This window comes from Gracilinanus agilis, chromosome 3 (genome assembly GCF_016433145.1).
Source record: "Gracilinanus agilis isolate LMUSP501 chromosome 3, AgileGrace, whole genome shotgun sequence".
NCBI lineage: Eukaryota > Metazoa > Chordata > Mammalia > Didelphimorphia > Didelphidae > Gracilinanus > Gracilinanus agilis.
The window spans coordinates 530,391,794-530,415,805 of NC_058132.1; the positions used below are offsets into that span (position 1 = coordinate 530,391,794).

Genomic DNA, 24,012 nt, shown 5'->3' on the forward strand with positions numbered 1-24,012 from the left:
GGTGTTCTATGGATCCTTTCGATGTCTATATTGCCCTCTTGTTGTAGGACTTCAGGGCAATTTTGCTGAATAATTTCTTTTAGTACGGAGTCCAGGTTTTTATTAATTTCTGGTTTTTCTGGAAGACCAATTATTCTCAAATTGTCTCTTCTAGACCGGTTTTCTTGGTCTGTCACTCTCTCATTGAGATATTTCATATTTCCTTCTATTTTTTCAGTCTCTTGACTTTGTTTTATTTGTTCTTGTTGTCTTGAGAGATCATTAGCTTCTAATTGCTCGATTCTAGCCTTTAGGGACTGGTTTTCTTTTTCAATCTTGTCATTTCTGGTGTTCAATTTGCTTATCAGTTCATTTGATTTCTGAGCCTCACTTTCCAATTGCAAGATTCTACCTTTTAAACTGTTATTTTCTTGCCAGATCTCTTCCATTTTCCTCAGAATCTCAGTTTTGAACTCTTCCATAGCTTGTGAGGAGTTTTCCTTATTTGAGGAGGGTCCGGATGCTTGTTTGTTCTCCTCCTCTGTTTGCTCGGTTGTCTGGATTTTCTCTGTGTAAAAGCTGTCGAGTGTTAAAGACTTCTTCTTTTTGTTATTATTCTTTCTCTTCTGAACCTCCTGATGCTGAGTAGCCATCATTAGCCCAGCAGCTTCTCAGCTTTATCCTCGGGCTCAGTGTCTGTTCCAAATCTATTGGCTCCTGAGGTCTGAATTCTGGTTTTTTCCAAGGTCAAGCCCCCTGGTGGGCCCTCTTGCTTGATCCTCTGCTGGAGGTTTCTTTACAAGTCTCAGGGCGCTGCTTCCACAGTCGTATACCCGTCTGCACTGGTTCCCCACTTAGGCTTTAGTTCTGCCTCCACCCACGCCTCTGCTCAGCCGGCACTCTCTGCGCCCAGCGTCCTGCTCTGGCGCGCTCAGATTTCGCGTGCTTTTTTTGACTTAATGGGGTCCTAAGTCTTGCTGCTCTCAGGAACACGTCCCGGAGCTGCCGATGACTCGATGGGTGCCCCAAACTTGCCCTATTTCTTTTTAGCTGGGTTCGGAGCTATAGATGAGTGTGGAGGGGGTGGGGGTGGGGCGGTTGCTCAGCCCGCGATTGAATGAGAGCCCTTTATAGCCTGGAAATGTCTCGATTCCACGTACCTTCCACGCTGTGCCCTGTTGTGGGGTTCCTCCGTTCGTCTGGACTTGTTTTTATGTCCCCTTGAGGAGTTTTGTATGTTTCGGTCAGGAGAGGTTAAGAGCTGCTTCTTACTCTGCCGCCATCTTAACCCGGAAGCTCTAAATACAACTATTTTTTAACATCGTTGTAACATTTATTTGTATGTAGCCTTAAGGAGGTAGCATTCTCTAGACCTCTGTTTCTTCTCTATGAGATGAAAAATCTGAAATCATTTTCTTTTAGCTCTGACATTCCATGATTGTTTATGATTACCTATTTGGATGTGTTTCTCCTTTTCCAAATAGCACTATTTATAAGAAAAAAGAAGTTGGGAAAAATTAACCAATGTATCAAACATATCTGACAGTATATGTACTATTCCCTGCCACAGTCCCCTTCCTGTAAGAGCTTTATTTTATTTTGTTTTATTTTATTTTTAATTTTTAATGTTTTTATTTAAACCCTTACCTTCTGTCTTGGATTCAATACTGTGTATTGGTTCTAAGGCAGAAAAGTGGTAAGGACCAGGCAATGAGGGTTAAGTGACTTGCCCAGGGTCACACAGCTGGGAAGTGTCTGAGGCCCGATTTGAACCTAGAACTTCCCATCTCTAGGTCTGGCTCTCAATCCACTGAGCTACCCAGCTGCCCCCAACAGCTTTATTTTAGAGAAAAGGCAATTAAATCTCAGCAGATTTGGAGGGACTTGTTCAAATTCACATTTGTTGCTGTTGTTATTATTGTTCATATTTTAAGTCATATCCAATCTTTGTGATTCCATTTAGGGTTTTTTTAAGCAGAGAGTGGAGTGATTTGCCATTTCCTTCTCCACTGCAAATAGGTTAAGTGATTTCCCAGGGTCATACAATAAATGTCTGGGAACAGATCTGAACTTGAGTCTTCTCGACTCCAGGGTGGGTGTTCTATCTACTGATCCACTTAGCTGCTTCCAATTCATGTAGACGAGCTTAAATAGAACTAAGTTTTGAACTGAGATCATCAGAACTGAGATCAAATTTTATGCTTTTTCCACTGTATCTTGTTTTCCATTTGATATTGACCCCCTTTAAAGTAGTCCTTTATGGGTTTCATTCCATGACATACTAGATGGTCTTGGAGTGAAGAACAGTTGAATTTGAATTCTCCCTCAGACACTTAGTTGTGTGACCCTAAATAAGTAACCTAACTTCGAGGCTCCGATTTCTACATCTCTAAAATGATTTTTTTTTAAAAAGCATCTATCTCATAAGGTTTTAGTGAATGTGAAATCAAATGAACTAATGCATGTAAAGGATATTGCACTCTTTAATTTATTTAATAATGAAACTTAATCAGTTTCACAGATTTAGCTCTTTCCCTGTTAACCCTTCCTTATAAGCAAAATTAGTTGACACACTGTGTCTGATAGTGTAGGCCACATTGGACCCTTCTAGTTCTCCATCTTTCTAACCAAAGGACAGTTCTCTCCAATTCAAGATTGATCACTACTATTTCTTCTCATTTTTCACCTTCATTTTTGGTACTTTTTCAATTATATTATTGTAGTCACTGTCTGCATTATAACCTGGGTTTTATTCATTTTATTCTCTATTCCTTTCTACATAACTTCCCAGGTGTCTCTGATTCAACATATTTATAATTTCTAATAGTAAAACAACATTCTATTGCATTCAAATGGCTTAATTTGTTCAGTCATTCCCAAATCTAGGAATACCCATTATAATCTTTAATTTTTTTTAACTACCACAAAACAACTGCAATGAATATTTTGGTGTACAGTAGACTTTTACTTTCTATATCTTTTCCCTCCTTGGAGGCTTTATGCCTAGTGGTAGAATTTCTGGGTAAAAGGATATAAAGTTTAGTGACTTTGACATAATTCTCAGTTATTTTCAGAGTTAGACCAATTGACAGTTCCACAAATAATGTATTAGTGTCCCTATCTTCCTGTAATCCCAGGAAAATATTAATGTGAACAGTCAATCTGGGAAGCTAAGGGAGATTTAATAAATATTTCAAGAAAAATAGGTCTATGCCAACTTTCTTGAGTGTTCTAAAATCACTTCATATTCAACTGATTCAGTTGACTATTTAATCTGAAAAACTATATCAAGTATGAATGGCATATTGTAAAGAAAAGCCTGCTGATAGATCCAGCAGGCACCTACAAAAGGAAATGTGGAGCCTGGGCACCTGAACACATTCTGATTCATACAATTGAGAAGTCTGCCTAGCAAGGAAGAAAAGAATATCACCCATGGAGGTTTGATGTCTTTTTATTTGAGAACAAAAGAGTTTCGATTCTTTTGCTTCAAGTTTAGCCTTTCCATTGTGTGGTGGGGGTGGTTTAATGAATCATTGTTTAACTTAGATACTGCTGAGTATTTGACCATTAAATAGTCTCAAATGTGTACATAGTGCTCCTGACAAATCCTTATTTAGCTGTGATTAATTGTCATTGAATTGTTGTTTAATTACCCCCAGAAGAAATCTAAGAACAGTTTGCATTCTGATTAAGTTATTTAATGTAATAACATGGGAAGGAGTTGAAGTGATCTCTGGGTTTTATTATAGCTTGCACTGGTAGAATTCTGTGATAGAACAAATTACATAATGTCACTAGGGATCCAAAATGCATTCTAACAATCCTGAAGTGTTTTTTTTCTTTATTTTTTACAAGTTTGGGTATTCCTTTTAAATGAAGCCTTATAACCTCATATTCAGAGCTTACCATTCATTTTATATTACAGCTGCCATACACATAGGTCTATATTTGGTACTATATTTTGGTTTGCATAAGAAATAGATATCAGAGAGTTTTTAAAACTGAAAGGAACTGTATCATTCTCCTTGTCTAACACCCTCATTTTGTCATTGAAGAAACTGAGACCATTAGAGGTTCAGAGACTTATCCAAGGTCAGGCTATTACTTTGTTAAGAGTTCCAACTTTCCTAATTCTCATTGTATTGCTTCCATCACCCCCTACTCTTGCCTTCCAGTGTCTGATAAGAATATCACACACACACACACACACACACACACACACACACACACACACACACACACACACAATGATAAGTAAAAAATTTTCAGCGCTCACCAAAATCAAGACCCCATTCCTTACCTATGGAAAATAAACCCCCCAAAATTTTATAATAAAAAATTTAAAACACCCAATGTGTGATAAGAATTTTCTTTATCTTTTATACTGACTGTTTATAGCCCCAAAGGGAAGCAACTATTTTCCAAATGTTCATTTCAATTTGAGATTATGAATGTTAGTGGAGTAGAAATAGTCTTAGACTTCTATTCAGAGGAACTTGTTGACTCCTTGATATGACACCTACTCATGAAAATAAAAAACCATTTAACCCTCTTTGGGCCTCATTTTTTCATTTGTAAAATGAGACTGGACTACATAATTTCTAAGATCCTTTTTGGCATGAAATTTGATGATTATAGTATACCACTGAATACTCCAAAAAATTGAACTTCATTAACAACAACAAATTAAATTTTCACAGCACTTTAACATTTACAAATTAATTTCCTGAAAATAATTCTGTGATTCAGGTAGTATGCTGTTGTCCCCATTTTCCCAACTGAATTCTTTATACAATAATCCAACCAGTATTAATTTAAAAAAGCAATTAATGTCATAATCTCAAGATCATATATTTGTAGGTAAGAGGGATCTCAAATATATCTTCACCCCTGAGATTCAAGACAGAAGTGAGACATTTCTTGCCTTTAAAGAGCCACAGAAACTTCACAGATAAATCAGTATAAATATCCAAATGATACATGGGGGAAAAAAAGAATGAAGTTCCAAATGCTAGTAACAAATATCAAGACCAGGAATGGCTTTCTATAGGATATGGCATTCATTCATACTCTTGAAGGAAGCAGGGAATTTTAAGAGGGAACAGTGAAAATTAAGCATCAAATTCAACTGATGAGTTGTGTGACCCTGGGAAAGTTACTACCCTGTTTGCCTCGGTTTCCTCATGTGTAAAATGAACTCGAGAAAGATGTGACAAATTACTCCAGTGTCTTTGCTGAGAAGACCTTAAATGGGTTGACAAGGAGTTGGATGCAAGTAAAAAACAACCAGACAGCTAGTGAATGTGAAACACATTTTAGGCATCAGGAACAAAACTGTGAAGTCTTGATCATGAGATGAAATAATCATGAATGAGGAATAATTTCCAAAATGACTGCAACATAGATTGAGTGTGGCAATAGTAATGTGAAAATTAAGTTACATTGGGATTAAATTGTAAAGGGCTTTAAGTGCCAAACAGGATTTTGGTTTTATCCCCAAAATAATAGAGATTCACTGAAGTTTAGTGAGCTTCAGAGTGTGCAGATATGTGGTCAGTTAGACCTGTGTCTTATGAATATCAATTGGTTGTAAACTAATTAGAGACTCATCCCAGTTGCTCAGCTGAAAGATATTTTTCCCCTGAGATTTTAAGAACCTGTGTATGGGAACTCAAAAGTGGATTGATAACTTGCAGTTGGGAGGATCTGTATCCAAATCTGACCTCAAATATTTCCTAGCTCTGTGACTCTAGGCAAGTCACTTAACCCCAGTTGCCTATTGACAGTTGACACTCCTCTGTCTCAGAATTTATACGAAGACAGAAAGTAAGGATTTTTTTTAAAGAAGAAAGAAAAGTAGATAGATACAAGTTACATTGTGGATATGTGCTTGACAAGATTTGGCAGCTTATTGGGTACAAAGGATGGGAGGGAGTGGGGAGAGAAAGAGGGGTAGGGGGGGGAGAGAGAGAGAGAGAGAGAGAGAGACAGAGAGACAGAGAGACAGAGAGACAGAGAGACAGAGAGACAGAGAGAAGAATTGTAGTTGTCATTGAAAGGATAATGGCACTCTTGATAAAAAAAATAGAATGATGGATGAGACTCAGAAGATATATCCAGGAAGTGGCAGGCACATGACTTGAGTTCACATCTTTTTTCTCTTGGTCCACTATTCTTTACAATATATTAAATCATTTTAGTCTTTGCATATGCCATCATTTACTGGGTTTGATCATCTGGTACCACAGATAGATTTCCTGTTAATGAAACTACAATGTCAGAAACTAGGATAGTTTTCTCATATACACTACTCAAAATTTCAGATTCAGACACATCTACAGTCCATTCTTTTTTATTTTATTTTATTTTATTTTTTTGGTCTTGGTTCTTGATTTTGTCTTGATTCCAGATTGACAAGGAGGAGAGAGATCTGTGGCCTTCTTGGAATAAAACCTAATGGGAATAGTATTTCCTGCAAAATGTCAGCTGAATCTGTTCCTTGCAAAAATGCATATGATATAGGATAGTATGTATATATGTATAGATAATATGTATATTTATTAATCTTGGAAAATAAAAAAGGAAATAAACATTTAAACCACACTTGGCACTTTTCATAAACATTCTCTCCTTTGATCCTCAGAGCCACCTTGCGAGGTTGTTGCTCTTTTATCCCCAGTTGAGTAAACTGAGGTAAATGGAAGCTAAGGGACTTGCCTAGGATGGCACACTACTAAGTGCCTGATCAGAAGCCGAATGCAGCCATTCAGTGTTTATTTTACCTGGTCTGCGATGCTTCCAAAAAGAAAACGTGAATTAATATCAAACGTAGCCGAGCCAGCTTTGTGTAACATCTGTTCCTGGTTCCAAGGTGCTAAAATCATGCATTGTAGATAGACCTGACTATCAGATTTGGGTGTTGGTTGATCCCCTTCCAGGGCACTTTAAGCTACTTTACATAGGGAGGGCCCATTGTTTTCAAGTTCAGTCACGTCTACACACCAAGTGTTTCTCTGTCCTATTTTAGGGTATTACAGACACTTGCATGTTAATTAGCTATGTTGAACCATTTGAATTAGATACAAGGATGGTCTTTTTTTTTTCAAATGAAGATAATTTGAATTATTCATTCTAGCAATTGTTTCTCTTTGTGGATGATTGAATTATTTCCTGAGATGGATAATGATTCCCTGTGATATCTTCAGTGAGAAGCACTAGTTCTTACTGACCATTTGCAGGTCTTGACTTTAATGGCAGATAGGAGCAAGCAAGCTTTTTCTAAGCTCTTAATAAGTCTCAAGGACTATGTTAGGAGCTGGGGATAAAAACTGAAATAGCCTTTGCCCTGAAAGAGCTTGCATTTTATCTCAAAGTATACATTATTCTGGGCTTATGTAACCTGGACCAGCTCCTGCTTAGGACTAAGAAAGGGCAATCGGTATTCTGTGGAGGAAAAAATTCCTCCCCAGAGGCAGAATTAGTCCTTCAGTTTGGAAAAGAAAGTCAGCATTATCACCTATCTCTTCTCTTAGAAGGATAAACTTTTGCTGCCCATCATTTTGTGTTTCATTGGTCACCGGGGCAAGTCTAATTCTGTCATCGGTGCATTCGGAGAGCTGTGGGCAAATGGAATTTGCCAGTCTCTGCTCTGGTTATCTCTTCTTTTTCATTTTGATGCTCGAGAATCATCTTTCTACTAGCAGCCAAATCATTCTTGGGAGAGAAAGTGGTTTCCTGGGGGCAGTTGTGAGATCTACAAAATCTTTAAGGGTTTATCACCCAGGTCACTTTTTGGCATAAATGTGAGCAGATGGGATGAATTATTTTTTAAAAGTTCCCTCTTGGCTTGTTTTTGTTACCATGCTGATTTTATTTAGTAATATGAACAAAGGCAATGGTATGATACTGTACTAGAATTAGATTTTGATTACATACAATTTGATTTTATTTCACTTTAACATATAAAGAATCTGTGATTCTCTCATACATCCCCATTTCAACAACTCTGTGATATTAACCTTCTATTAAACTTGGTGATGAGCTTGTCCCATGCATAACTATTGATGATCTTCATAGGGTAGTCCAGTTCTGAACCTATATTCAGGACCTTTCTATCTTGATGTAAGACCCTTGGTGTAAGAGCTTTATGTCCAATAAAATAGCCTTTAATAACTCAGAAACACAACTTGAAAATATAAATTATCTAAGAAAGATCCTCTTATTTCATAAAATCTGTTATTAAAACTGGAAAGAGCCTTGCAGAAATTAATCTTAGATCAACATCTAATATCACATTCCTCAATAAATTCAAAATGGATTCATGATCAGAATATTAAAGATCATACCATAAAATATTAAATGAGAAGCAAACCAATATACCTTTGAAAGCTATTGTTAAAGGTGAATTCTTTACCAAACAGGGATTAGAAACAACTTTAAAATAAATTTGATTATAGCAAATTAAAAGGCTTTTGCAGAAACACTGTTGCATTACAATAAGAAGGGAAAAAGCCAACAGGAAAAAGTTGTTCAATATCAATTATAAGAGTTGATTTCTAGTATATATAGATAATATAAATATTTTAAAACTAAAAGCTTTTCTCCAATGGAGTAGCCAAATAATATTTAAAAAAACAGCTGTCAGGGGAAAAAAGAATTATAAATTGTTAATGCCTATATCAGAGAAGACTCTAAATCACTAATATAAACCAAAAGAACTGGGCCTGTATCCAGTGCTTCCCACCCCATAAATAGATAAAGATAACAATTTGGAATCATTCGAAGAAAGTATGTAAAATATCCATATCTTTTGATCCAGAAAAAAGCATTGATAAAAGGGCAAAATATATCTATACACATGTACACATACATATACTTATATATACATATATGTGTGTATACACACACATATACACCTAAATATTTATAGCAACTCTTCATGGTCATAAAGAGATAAAAACAAAGTTAGATACCCATCAGTTAGACATCTCTCTTAATATCTAGCCTGGAATTGGGAAATGCCTAACAAATCATGGTAAACGAATGCAATAGAATATGACTATGTTATTAGTAACAATAACTGTGGTGAACACAAAGAATGGAAATATGTTCATGAACTGATGGCAAGGTAAAGGAAATAGAACCAGGGAAACAATGTGCATATATAATGACTACAAAAATGGAAATGGAAAATACAACTCCACCACAATAGAAAACAAATGTAAAATATTACAAATAATAAGCATGGCCCCAAAGAAAAGAATAAGAGACACTTCTCCCCCAATCCTTTTCAGAGTTGGGGTTCCACAGGTACAGAACACTGTATTATCAAGTTTTTTTAATGTAATTATTGGTTTTACACATTTCCCCTTCATTCCTCTTGTAAAATAGAATTCCTTATTATAATGGATGGCTCTCTGGGAATGAGAGGTGGAAGAATATGAGGGGAAGTATAAGTAATTTAGAAACAAAAGATTCAGATAATGCTACAAAGAGGCATAAGAGTGATGCCTTAGTGAAGATCATCTGTCTCAAGTCTTTTATAAGTACCATTCTCTTGGGGGAGAGAAGATAGGAAGAAAAAAAATATTAAGCACCTACTGTGTGCCAGGAATTGTTGTAAGTGCTTTACAAATATCTTATTTGATAATGAGATAATATTTGGACAGCTAAATAAATCATATTTGAATAGAATGTTAACATTGGAAGGAATCTTGTTTTGGTTTTAAATTTTATTTATCATTTTTTTTAAACCCTTGTATTTTGGTGTATTGTCTCATAGGTGGAAGATTGGTAAGGGTGGGCAATGGGGGTCAAGTGACTTGCCCAGGGTCACACAGCTGGGAAGTGGCTGAGGCCAGGTTTGAACCTAGGACCTCCTGTCTCTAGGCCTGACTCTCACTCCACTGAGCTACCCAGCTGCCCCTATCATTTTGTTTTTATATTGCCTTCATTTAGGATTACAAAAAAGAGAGAAAGAATTCAGTAAAACTAACCAAAATATTAATTGATTCTGATAATATATGCAATGTTCTACACCTTTGGGAGCAGGAGGAAATATCTCCTCATAGCTCTTCTCTGGGGCTTCATATGTTTTCTCGTATTATCTTTGGCATCATTACAATCACATAGTATTCAGTTTTAGTTTTTGTTGTTGCTTTTATTGGTACAGATCTTAATGTTTCATTGTTGTAGTCCAGATGTATCAAACATAGCCCACAGGCCACATTATCTCCAGATTAAAATATGATTAGAGATATTTAACAAAATAAATATAAGTACAATAAAAGAGACGCTGTTAATATGTATTTTTCTAAGTAAATATTCACTGGCAGAATGCTTATGTATGGTTGAGTAGCCACTGGTTCTCTAAAAGTTTGATACCACGTTTGTAGACTATGCATAGTATTTTCCTAGTCCTATTTTCTTCACTCTTCATCAGCTGATATAAATTTGAGTTTTAGAACAGGGGTAATATTCCATTATTAACATATTCTACACTTTATCCAGCCATTCCCCAATTGGTAAGTATTTGCTTTGTCTCCTGTCTGGTGTTACCATAGAAGTCTGGTGTCTATCAGGTTTATAATTTGGTTGTCAAACTCCTTGGGATATATGCCTGTGCCTATCTATCCATCTATGGGTCAGAAGATATGGGTATTCTGTTTTTTTTTTAGCATAATTTCATTTTGTTTTCCAGTTTGGTAGGAACAATTTTTAAGCTTGACCAAAAAATAAAGAGGGGGTATTAGGGCAGCTTTCTTTCTATAGCTTCTCCCACATCGACTATTTTGTAGTTTGTAATATTTATCAAATATTTATCAATGGGTTAAAACCCCACAGTATTGTACCAAACAGAAAGCCAAATTTTCCCATCTTCCTAACACTCCTATTTACTATTCATGCTCACTCACCTCAAATCTAGTCTTTTGATGATGCTGTCCACAATATCTACCATATGCATTTTCTGCTTTCCCACCCTCATCACCTGTCATTTGCAAATTGCAGCCATCTTCTAATTAGTCTACCTGTCTCAAGTCTCCAGTCTTCCCAAACTTGCTTTCTTTCAAGACTCCTTTGTATGAGGCCATTCTCAGTGTCCCCATCCACTAGAGCCTCTCCCTCTAGGATTACTTTCCTTCTGCTCTAGATGTGGGCATCTCTTTATTTGTTGTTCTCATCATTAGAATATAAACTTTTTGAGGATAAAAATGATTTTTTCATCCGTGTTGAAAGAACTCAATAAAAATTGATTGATTTGCATTTCTCTTATTAGTAATTTGGAGATACATTTCATATGGTTTTTTTTTGTTTACAATTCTTTTGAGAACTTCTTATTCATATCCTCTGATCATTTATACACTAAATCAGAAGAAATCTTAGTGATGGTTCCATCCAACCCTTTTGTTTTACCCATTGGGAAATTAAGGTGCAAAGTGTTTGGTTAGATAGAGCCAGAGATCAACTACAGATCAACTAACTCCTAATTCTATGCTCTTTGTTTTATATCTTTCTCTTTTTAAGTAACGAAAACTATCATATTATTGAATATAATTCTTAATTTGATTTGTCTCTTTTGTATGTAGTTTTCTAATAAATAATAAACTGAACCCTATATTTTAATATGCAGAGTTTTTTTCTTGGAGAGAAGGAAGGGGGCAGAGGAACAAGTGTCTCAGATAATAGATATTTGTCAGTTTGGAAGATGGTGTATTCTTAGAGAAGCAATATGTGTTTACAACAAAACAGAAAGTTTTATCTCATGAAACTTTTTTTAAAAACTTGATAGTTGAACACCAGGCAGCATCATATGAGAATTTCATGGACTCAAAATTCTAGAAGTGGAATGACTTTTAGGAATGATCTATTGTTTTCAGAAGGGAAAACAGCGGCCCTCAAAATTTAAGCAATTTGCCAGAGGTTACATAGCAAATTCATCACAGAATAAGAACTAAAAGTCAGATGTGTAGTCTAGCAATCTTGTTGTATATAGTACAAGTCTTTTTTAAGAGCAGTTATCAGAACAGATCTGTTTAATTAGAAATTGTTCTGGTTAAAGTAAAATATTTTTTCTTTAGTAATACTTTATTTTTCTCATTTACATTTAAAATAATTTTTGGCATTCATTTTCTAACATCTTGAGTTCCAAATTCTTTCTCTCCTTTTCATCTCTCTCCTCTCCCTTAGAATGTAAGCAATTTTATACTGGTTATACATCTAATATTCAAAACATTTCTATATTCTTCATGTTGTAGAAGAGGACACATTAAAAAAAGAGCTCATGAAGAAAATAAAGTAAAAAATGCTCTGCCTCAATCTGCATTCATACTCCATCATTTCTTTCTCTCAAGGTGGATTGAATTGAAATTTTAAAGTTTAAACTATTTTGTCATTGTTTCTTTCTACATTGTGATCATTTAAAACCTCAACACCATTCCTCTCCTAACCCCACACCTTGATCAAAAGAAAACACTTAAGAATGACCTACATTTTCCCATGAATTCAATCTTTTGTCTTAAGTAGGCCTTTCTTTTTAGGGGAGATGTGTCATTGTCTCTTCTCTAGAAATTTCATTTGTTTTTTAAATTTCTTAATTTTTTTAATAATTGAAATTGAATTTATAGAAGACCCTCTCAAGGTCTTTTATTTTTCCTTCATGGTCCCTTTATACTACTTGTTAAACTTTCCTCATCACTCAGTACACATTAGGCTCTCTGCATCAGCTGGGCAAATATTTGTTATCCCTTTCACATTCTTTGTCCTTTTATGCCTCCCCACCCCTCATTTATGTCATTTTTCTCACCTGGACAAATCTCACACTTAATCCACCCCATCAGTTTCCCACATTTCCTTGAAAATTCTCAAGTCTCACTTCTTCCAGGAAAACTTTCTAGAGGAAAAAAGAAACGGCCACCATCAGCAGAAACATAATTCTTCCTCTTCCATTACCTGCTTCTCCTTTCTTAGGCCTTGTCTTCACCATCATTACAGTTATCACTGTCTTAATTAGTTTGAGTTTAAATGAATTTATCTGTTCAGTAGTAAGTAATTCAATGTTTGTGTTTCTGTATGCTAGTTTATGTTTCTGTCACTTGGGGCATGTGTGAGAGAGTGGAGGGATTGGAGGACACGTGCATGTACATCAGGTATATGTGTTTTTTTTTCTCTTCCATCATGTTCCAAAACAGTAATTCTCAGTAGACTCTTGCAGGTCACTGGGACCCTTTCAAGAAGTCTGCAAAGTCAAAACTATTTTCATAATAAAACAATGATGTTTCAGGGTCTAATTGTTATATATACATGCAGACGAAGCTTTTCAGGATGTTCCTCAGTCATTTTTCAGAGCCACTGCTCTGTCCACCCTCCTGCTTCCAGTCTGTCCTTCGTCCTTCTGGCAGAATGCATTCTTATGCATCCATAGGGTCACCTCACTCTTCTGCTCAGGAATTTTCAGGAGCTCTTTTCTGTCAGAAATATTTGTTGGGGGATGGGGGGCGGCACAGCTGGGTAGCTCAGTGGATTGAGAGCCAGACCTAGAGATGGGATGTTTTAGGTTCAAATCTGGCCTCAGACATTTCCCAGCTGTGTGACCCTAGGCAAGTCATTTAACCCCCATTGCCTAATCCTTACCACTCTTCTGCCTTGGAACCAATACATAGTATTGATTCCAAAACGGAAGGTAAGGGTGTAAATTAAAAAAAAAATTAAAAGAAAAGAAAAAAAAGAAATATTTCTTGGTTCCTTGTTCAGTCAAGTTAATACTCCTTGGCTTGGTGAACACTATATATGTTGATACTTTATTCACCTCTTTCTCTTTACTTCCTCCATATACTCTTAGATCCAGTCTAAATAGTCTTTTAGTAGCCTCTGGTATTTTGTTATTTGGATAAGGGCAGAATGATGCTATATGCCGTGATTGGGAAGAGGAGAGAAGACTTTCTGAATGAGAACCCTGAATAGCAGGTTGATATTTGGAATAGGAAAATGTACAAGTATAAAAGAGATGGATTTTTACTTGAGGGCATATCAATGTTTTTAATCACGACATAATGCCTAGTGGACTTAGGAAGTTCTGGGTCCCAGGCCTGTCTCAAAAACTTTAAACATAGGCAGAATAATTTCAGAAGAGGAATTTTTGTCTCATGACAAACTATAGCCAAATCTTGATAAAGTACAATTCTGTATTATGCAGTGTCTCAGGTTAGGTCACTATTAAGATAGTACTTTGATACCTCATGTTGTAGAGAAAATCCTGGATCCTAAAAATGATATAGAACAACAAAACCCACTGAGGTAAAAATGAACATGATCTATTTGAGAAAAAGTCAAAATTTTTATGAAAAAATGCTCTAAATCATTAATAGAGAAATACAAATCAAAGTAACTCTGAGATATTACCTCACAGTCATTAGACTGGCCAAAATGATAAAAGGACAAAATCCTAAATGTTGGAGGGTTTGTAGAAAAATGGGAACACTTATACACGGTTGGAGGAACTGTGAATTGCAAACTGATCCAATCATTTTGGAGAGCAATCTTCAATTGTACCCAAAGAATTATAAAAATGTATATACCCTTTGACCCAGCAATAGCACTATTAGATCTGTTTCCTAAGTTGGTCAGGGGAAACAGAAAAAGAACCTATATGTTCTAAAATATTTATAACTATTTTTGTGGTGTCAAAGAACTAGAAATTGAGGAGGTTCTCATCAATTAGAGAATAGCTAAACAAGTTCGAGCATATGATTGTGATAGAATACTACTGTACCATAAGAAATGACAAGTGGATTAATTAAAACAACAACAACATGGAAAATCCTACATGAAATTATAGCGTGAAACTAGCTGAACTGAGAGAATATTATACAGTGAACAAAAATATTGTTTGAAGAATAACTTTGGTATGTCTACCTACAGAGAAAGAACTGATAAATAAAAATAAGTAAGACATAAGTTTACTTACATATTTTACACATCTTTTTGTCAAATGATGACTTGGCTGGGGCAGGGGGGGAGAAGATACCTGGGAGTTTCAATGTAACAAACAAACATTTAAAAAAAAAAAAAAAAGGAAGTAAGGATACCAGCCTGGTTACAATGGGGTGTGCGTTGGGGAGTAATGGGAATTAAAGTTGGATAATAGAGTGAAGCCAGATTATAGAAATTCACATAGAAGAGTTTAGATTTTATATTGTGTTTAAACAACAAAAACCATTAGGCTGCATTGAGCTAAGAATTGACATGATAAAAGCCATGTTTAAGGATGATTAATCCACTGTACAGTTATGAGGACGCATTGTTAGAAAGAAAGCCTCTAATCCAGCAGGCCACCTAGAAGGCTATTGTAGTATAGATGATAAGACTCTGAACTAGAGAAAAAAGGAATAAAGGAAATGAGAGTTTAATAAATAGACAAAACATTATTTTTTTATAGCATAGGCCTAGTGGAAAAGGGAAAATGTAAATTAGAGATTTTGAGCCCAGGTAGAATGTTGATTCAAGTGACCCAGTTTAAAAGGTAAAACAGATTTTCAGGGATGATGACCTTGGTTCATAAACATGTTGAGTTTTAGGCAACAATTGAATTTCCATTATGAAAATGCCTAATGAGTGGACAGGATTTAAGATAGAAATTGAGAGTCAAGTGAAATTATTTATTTAATAGACACATATTAAGCAAGCCAGGAGTTTTGCCAAAAAAAAAAAAAAAGAAGAGTAAGTTGGGATGATTTAAACCCAGGCTTTGGAATTTCCATTATGAAAGTGCCTAACAAGTGGACAAAACTTAGATAGAAAGTGAGAGTCAAGTGAAGTCATTTATTCAGCAAGCCGGGAGTTTTGCCAAAAAAAAAAAAAAGAGAATAAGTTGTGATGACTTAAACCCAGACTTTGGCCATGAGGAAGGCACTGGCGAAAGCAATAATCCTAATTATTATATATTCTTTCCTTATTACTGTATATTAAAATATGGGGGTCCCCATTGGTGTGTATCCTGAGGGAAGCTGGCTGTCTTTCCTTTTGCAATGTCAGAAAAATTAATAGCCATGTCACTTGGGCACATTCCTTAGCCTTTCATTGAGTCTCATTTTTCAAATGAGCGAATTGAGCAGTATAATCTTTTGTGTCTCTTCTAATCTTTTAAAGCTAGCTTGATTCCCGGTATTATTTCTTATATCAAAATCATAGTATTGGAGGGAGCCCTAGAAGTTACCCCATTTAACTCCATTTAGCTTTTAGCTTAAGTTCTCTCTGTATTATTTCCTGCTGGTCATATTCTAGATTCAGATTGGCCTGATTAAGAAAATGGTAATTTAGTAGCTATGGGAGAATCTGTACCGTTTTTAGGAAAATCAATTTGTTAGAAATTCTGCCTTAATTTTGTGCCAATTTCTGCCTTCCTCCAACAGCTACCCCTCCCCCTACTCTCCTTCTTCCTCCTTTTTTCCTCATCTTCATTCTGTTTAGAGCCCTGAAGAGGCATTGAGAGAGTGGAAAAATTATTGGTCCTGGAATGCAATAACCTACATTTAAAACCTACCTGTGGCTTTCCCTAGCTGTGCGACTTTGGGAAAGTCATTTACCCCTCTGGCCTTTGGACTAAACTGCCTCTTAAATCCATACAGTTCCTAATTCTGAGATCCTCTCATATCCCTCTATGTTAATCCTTTTTACAAGCATCCACCTTACAGTAGTGTCAATCTATCTAACAAAGCATTTCCAAGAATGAGAGTACTTGCTTTTTTTCATGGGTACTATTAGTATAAATAATTGGTGCCTCAGAGCTACACCCTCCCTCACACAAAGAGGCCAACAAGCCTAGTCCAGGATTGATTCTCATTAGCATCAATTTAACCTCCTAATCTGACAGAATGAGGCCAACTCCCCATTTTCCTTCAGGTGCCCAAAGATACAGGCAGGATCCCAGCCTAGAAATCAGTGAGCCCTAGATCCAGACCTTAATGGTCAGGCTTTGTCCTTGTTGCTGTTTTTCAGTCATTTCCTTTGTGTCCAACTCTTCATGATCCCATTTGGGGTATTCTTGGCAAAGACACTGGAGCGGTTTATCATTTCCTTCTCTAGCTCCTTTTACAGATGAGGAAACTGAGGCAAACAGAGTGAAGTGACTGCCTAGGGTCACACAGCTAGAATCTGGGACTGGATTTTACCTCATCCAGAGCAGTCTTCCTGATTCCAGGTCTGGCGCTTTATCCACTGCACCACCTTAGCTTGCCCTGGTGGATAGGTCACTCAGGAATTAAACTAATTTATACATCCTGAAAATGTTCCCCCCATCCCACCCCACTTGTGAACCTACCATGTAGCAGAGACAGTGTCTGAATGTGAGCCCCAGCATCAAGCCTTTGCCACTTTCGCCTTTTTATGCCAATGGCTTGATTCAGATTAAGGAGTCCTGGCTAATGAGAACCCCGCGTGGCTTCCACTACTTATTTTGATTTCTCTTCACCTCTGGGTTCTCTCTTCTAACTCTCCCTCCTATTTCACCCTCCTTTCCAAAAGGAGTTGTTTTTTATCAAGTGTATTTTCTTGTCAACCACACATATATTTGTGTGTTGGGGGGCGGGGTAGAAGGTCACATCCTTAATGGGTATTTTTCCACAAACTTACCATCTCTACACTTTGTCAAATAAAGCTTGAAGCAACAAACGTGATTTCTTTAGAAAGGGCTTTGGAATACCAATTCCATTCATAGCCTTTATGGCTTCAACTTCATTCAGAATCTTTTGCAAAAAGATTCTCAGCTCATCTGAGTCCAGGCCCTGAATTTTGACAGATGGACAGACTCTCTCTCTGTCTCTCTGTCTGTCTCTCTGTCTGTCTCTGTCCCTCTCTCTGTCTCTCTGTCTCTCTCTCTCTGTCTCTCTCTCTGTCTCTCTCTCTCTCTCTCTCTCTCTCTCTCTCTCTCTCTCTCTCTCTCTCTGTCTCTCTCTCTCTCTCTCTCTCTGTCTCTCTCTGTGTGTGTCTCTCTCTTTCTCTCTGTCTGTCTGTGTGTGTGTGTCTCTCTGTGTGTCTCTGTCTCTGTGTCTCTGTCTCTGTCGCTGTCTCTCTCTTGGAACCTTGGGTTTTTACCGTAAAGTTCTCCTGCAATATCTCTCTCTCTCTCTCTGTCTCTCTCTGTCTCTCTCTCTGTCTCTTTCTCCTTCTCTCTCTCTCTCTGTCTCTCTCTGTGTGTGTGTGTCTCTCTCTCTCTCTCTCTCTGTCTCTCTGTCTGTGTGTGTGTGTCTCTCTGTGTGTCTCTGTCTCTGTCGCTGTCTCTCTCTCTCTCTCTCTCTCTCTCTCTCTCTCTCTCTCTCTCTCTGTTGTGGGAACCTTGGGTTTTTACCATAAAGTTCTTCTGCAATATCTCTCTCCTTCTCTGTCTCTCTCTCTCTGTCTCTGTCTCTCTCTGTCCCTCTCTCTCTGTCTCTCTCTCTCTCTCTGTCTCTCTCTCTCTCTCTCTCTCTGTCTCTCTCTCTCTCTCTCTGTCTCTCTCTGTCTCTCTGTCTCTCTGTCTCTCTGTCTCTCTCTCTCTCTCTCTCTCTCTCTCTCTCTCTATCTCTCTCTCTCTCTCTCATGATCAGTCTCTGTCACTGTCTCCCTCTTTCTGTTTGTCTGTCTCTGGAAACTTGAGTATTTTCTGTAAAGCTCTGCTGCAATGTCTCTCTGTCTCTCTATCTCTCCCTCTCTCTCTCTCTGTCTTTCCGACCCCCCCCTCTCTCTCCCTCTTTCTCTTTCTCTCTCTGTCTCTGTCTCTCCCTCTTCTTCTCCCCCTCTCCCTCTCCCTGGTATATGACTTGCCAAAACCCACACCATTAGCTTGTGGCCAAACCAGAATTAGAACCCAGTGATAGTCTTTGAATTTGCTAAATGATGTGGTCTGTATAGACCTGGAAAAAAAATTTCCAGCTCTGCTCTGAGAATTTAAGGAGGAACAAAAAATAGGAATAAAAATCTTTTAAAAAACAGGAAGAAAAATTAATAACACCAATCAGATTTTTCAGCTCAATGCTGCTTCCTCTGTGAGAAAACAGTGGAGGAAATGCAGCTTCCTCCACAACTTGGGCAGAAGAGAAACAATCAATGAGAGTACCTTGGGGGCACAATTCACTGTGGAAAAAGAAACCTTTCCCATATGGATACATATGACTTGAATGATGATCTGAAAGATGTGTAAGGCTCCTCCATTGCTTGAAGGGACTTAGAATGAACGTTTAACCAAATAAGTAAGAACTTACAGGGAATATGATAACTGTCTTGTAGAATAATAATAATGTTATTGATGTAGTGCCTTTGAGACTTGCAAAACATTTTACATATATTGTCTCATTTGCTTCTCTTGACACCCTTTAAGGTAGGTGCCATATATGTTATTGTTCCATTTTACAGATGAAGAAATTTAGGCCCAGAGAGGTTTAAATTGATTTGCTCATGGTTATATATCTAGTAAGTGCCAGAAAATAGATTTTACATACTAACATTTTGACTCGAAGTCCAATACTTTGTTACACCATCCTGCCTTCCATGTAGAAAGAGAAGTCTGGCTCATTCTTCTTTATCTCAAGAGAGCCAAAAGGGGAGCTATAGGCACGCATGTGCACAGGTGCGCGCGCGCGCGCACACACAAACACACACGCGCATGGTGGGAGGGGAGAGGGAGAAGGAGGGAGGGAATAGCGAAGGAAGGAGGGAGAGAGAGAAAGAAAAAGAAAGAGGGAGGGAGGGAGAGAGATGGAGGGAGGAAAGGAGAGAGAAAAAGGAGAAGGAGGTAGAGAGAAAAAGAGAGGGAAGGAGGTAGAGAGAAAAAGAGAGGGAAGGAGGTAGAGAGAAAAAGAGAGGGGAGGAGGGAGAGAGAGAGAGAATTCCCATATTAGACTGGCTGGCTTCTCTGTTGTCCTATTTGTCTTTGAGACTGTATGAGTCTCTTCTTAGGCGGCCTTCTTTTTTTAAAGCAAATAGCTCACCCCTTCACACAATGGAAAAAGGAAAAAACTGAAATCACTGAAGTACCAAAATCATTTCCCAAGCTCTTTTCTTTAACTCAAGTTATGTGAAAACCAAATTTCCCCTAACATCACTTGAAACAATTTAGTGTAGGTATGGGCAATTCTTCTACAAAATGTGGACATTTCAGTTATGCCCCCAAAGGATGGCCCAGATTCTTGCCTCAGAAGTGTTCACTATACACAAGGAGTATCAGGGCAAAATCCCTCCTCCTACCCTTGTAGCATTTCAAAGACATAAGAGACCCGATGTATCATTTTATGCCTAAAGACAATGAGACCCAGGGAGCTTCCAGCAACGTGCCCCAGATTGCCCAGATGGTTGTGTGATTAATGGCCAATATAGGACAAAGGAACCCAGGTTCCCAGTCTCTCCACCAGTGCTCAGTCACTACTGAGCTAGAATGGGCCACAGAAGGCTTTTCCAGGTACCCTTTCAAAGTTGCTACAACAAAACCGTTGCCAGGGGGAGAGAGAACGTTTGTCAGCAGCTTCTGCAATGGGAAAAACTTTTCTATGACATGGTGGCTATTGTGGCCTGTTCACTGTTTACCCGTATTTGAGCTATGCAGGCCTTGTATCAGCTTATTATATAGAAGGATACACCTTTTTTAAAAATATTTTTAAGTCAGGTTATGTGCCCCAGAATTTCCACCTAGTGCTGTTTTTAAAGCCAAAAAGAGCTGTACTGTTGTGAAACATATATTAAAAGGAAGTTTTAGGGAATTGGACCAATACACGTTATCCTCAGGTGTTCAGTGAATGAAAACTTTTCTCTTTTTTCTCTCTCTCTCTTTTTGGGGGGGGGGGGGCTGTATAGCTTAGTTTTAAATTCCAAAGTTAGAAAGAACATTGATACTTATGAAAAAAGCAGGTGTAGTCTGGCATCATTGAAGCATTTATGAGATCCCATTTTCTTGGGTTCTACTTGAGTGAAAAAATCAGTGATAAGTAGTGATCCTAAATTATTAAGTAATTCCTGTGCCGGCATTTCTATTTTCCTTCATCCCATCTTAGTTGATTTAAGAATAAGTTTTGTTTGTGCCAGTGAAAAATTAATAAATAGGGGCTGGTAAACTAACATTATGGGAGCAATAGCATGTTACACTTCTTCCAAAATGTGGGGCACATTGACTTGGAAGTACCATAATCAACTGTGAATAAAATATCATAACTGGTTATATATGGGATTTATTTAGTAATATTCCCATTTAATACTTGGCCTAAAGCCCCAGATTAAGCAGTCGTTTTTTATCGCCTACAATTATCTAAAAAAATTCATCAAATTAGATTTTTTTAATCAATGGCAGAACTCTTAATCCCTCCAGGTTTGCTGCCCCTGCCCCACTTTCCTCTGTTTACATTTTGCCAGTCACCTATTTTCTCTTTTACTACAATGGCTGCTCAGCAACACCCCTTTTACTCCATTTAGTAGCGTAACTAGAAATTCACTTTTCTTCTTTACATTGGCATTAAGTTATTGTATATGAATGCACAATATATTAAATGCACATGCATTTAAAGTATTGTTTTGATTTGTTTCTGAATTATTTCTCTTAAGGGCATCTATCTAGGGAAATAAACAATTTTTCTCATATCCTGTTCTTGTAGGAAGAATTTTAAATCGCTTCTCTAAAGACATTGGCCATCTGGATGACTTGCTGCCACTGACGTTTCTGGACTTCATACAGGTAATGTGGTACTAAATTTGGATTCCTAAACAGAGACCCAATGATTTGCTCATTCTGCAAATCCAGTTCATTAAGAGAAAATCATCTTACAGTGTGTAGTTTTAGCTTAATAAAAGACCTTGTTTGTAAGAGAAAGGTGTGGCTGTAATTCCAAGTGTAAGTTAACATGAGTAATAACTGGCCCGTAGGCGTGGCTACACTATCGTGTCAAGGTTTCAATTCATAACAGCTACATGCTTGGTAAGTTGCTCCTGATTTGCCTCCCAGGTATCTGGCATGGGTTTTGCTTTACTGTGAACACATTTCATAATATAGAAACAATCAACTCTCACGGAAAGATAGCCTAGATTAACTAAATTATGCATTGTATTACCACAAAGACCAAATATTTACTGCACCATTTTTGGATGAAAACAGGTGTGGTTCCTTACAAAGAAGAGATTAGTAATAATAAGATGAAAATAATACTGTGTTAACAGGAACAATAGAAAGTAGTTATTGCAGGTACCAACCCTTTAAAGGCCAAGTTTATTTGATCCAGTAATTGAGTACAGGATGAAAGCTACATCAGGAAATGTCTTTTTTGTTTTTCTAGGCAGTACTTTTCACACATTAATAGCTGAAATATCTTTAAGAAAACAAACAAACCCACAAAGAATTTTTCCTCTCTAAAACTTTTGTTTCATCCGTGAATTTGAGGCTTCGAAAATAATCTGTGGCCCATGCATCCTGTTTCTGATTTTCTGCCTGAGTACTGATGATTCTGTGATAGTCTTTCATTTTCTGCCATCTTCTTTTCAATAATTCTAATCACAGTATTTTAACCTGCATTTCCAAAGTGGGTGTTCATAGAAATTAAATATATTCATTAACAGTTTCAAAGATATTAGACTGATTTAATTTAGTAAGCAAACTGTGGATATTTGATGTATTTGAGCCTACCTGCTTCTTCCAAAATGCTAATTGATAATGTGGAATCTAGTAGCTAATGCCAAGACAAAGAAGTAGTACTTGTACTCTGAAGTAAGATTGTTATTGCTCCATGTCATATTCTGACTGATGTGAATTTTTTTATATATTCAAAAGTTTGTTTTTATTCTTCCATAATATAATTCGCTGAGGTATGTTAGAAGCTGTTCTAGAACTATTGTTGAAAAAGATAGAAATCATTTATCTTAAATTTTGTGAGAACAAGACCTGTCTTGTGATTACTTTGATGTAGGGAATTCCCAGATTGGAAACAACCTTGGTCAATTCAGGTTAGCAACTCAACTGTAAGTAATAGTCGTAAAATTTTGCTGTGAGTACCCAAAGGTCAGATGATTCCTCCATGTTTCCCTATTTATATGTGCCAAGAGATTGACGGATCCCGTTCTTCTCAAACTGCAACCAACCCTCTCTCTACTAGTCCACTCTGCTTGACTTTGGAAAAATTAAATCTAAATTGTATGCCTGAAACCTATAGACCTTAGAATTCCTGTTTATCCTGCAGGAACATAGCAATAGATATCTGACTTGAAATAGTTATCGAATCCTTTCATCCATTTACCAAAACTAAATAAATCCGGGCTCTACAGATTTTTAGGAGAACATGAGCCTCTGATTGCTTTCTTCTGCAAGTGTTTCTTATTGGATGTGGGTACTTAATTTATCCCTTAGAAGTCTCACACCAGACCCTTGGAAGCAGCTGTACTTTTCCATATAACACAGGTGAAAATATAGTTTTCATCTGTATTCATGATTCATTTGAATAAAAACAAGAGTTTGAGATGCATTCTGTTTGTTTGGAATTCTCAAATGGGGCAGCTGTTCACTTTTAAAAATAGAGAGATAATTGTCATATTTAACATTAGCTCTCTGCCATGTACTCTTTTTTGTAAAATACTCCCAAAAGAGTAGAGAAATAATATACCTGTTTTTTGTTCTGGGCTGTTAAATTAACTACAAAGGGCTAGGTCTTCTCTCATCTGTCAACTTAATCTTGATTAAACTTATCGGTAGTGAATATCACCAATGTCGATTTATTGATCTCATATCTAATAGCAAGGGCATATCACAGGCATTGTCTTTGAGAAAGCAGTTTTGTACCAAGGATAACTCAGTTATCAGTTATGATAAAGATCTTTTGTCACTTGTTTTGTTCGCAGGTGTCTTTAATAAGGCTTCCCATAATCCCTTCAGGAAGAAATATTTTCTCCTTTTTAAAACAGTATTAGCTAAATATAAAAGCTCTGATCCTTCCCATTGTTGTTGATTCTTTGAGGGACATTTCCCAACATTCATTGTTTAAATGGTTGTCAGGAGGAATCAAGTGAAACTTAATAAACAATGCAGTAACTGGT

The 24,012-nt window shown here is 36.9% G+C and overlaps 1 protein-coding gene across 1 annotated transcript in view; it reads left to right on the forward strand.

Annotated features, from left to right (window-relative positions):
* ABCC4 (ATP binding cassette subfamily C member 4) overlaps positions 1-24,012 on the forward strand; it is a 288,067-nt gene that overhangs the window by 168,727 nt on the left and 95,328 nt on the right. Inside the window, exon 20 of the mRNA XM_044669348.1 lies at positions 21,591-21,670. Coding sequence (XP_044525283.1) covers positions 21,591-21,670 — 80 coding nt within the window. The remainder of the gene's footprint in view (positions 1-21,590; positions 21,671-24,012) is intronic.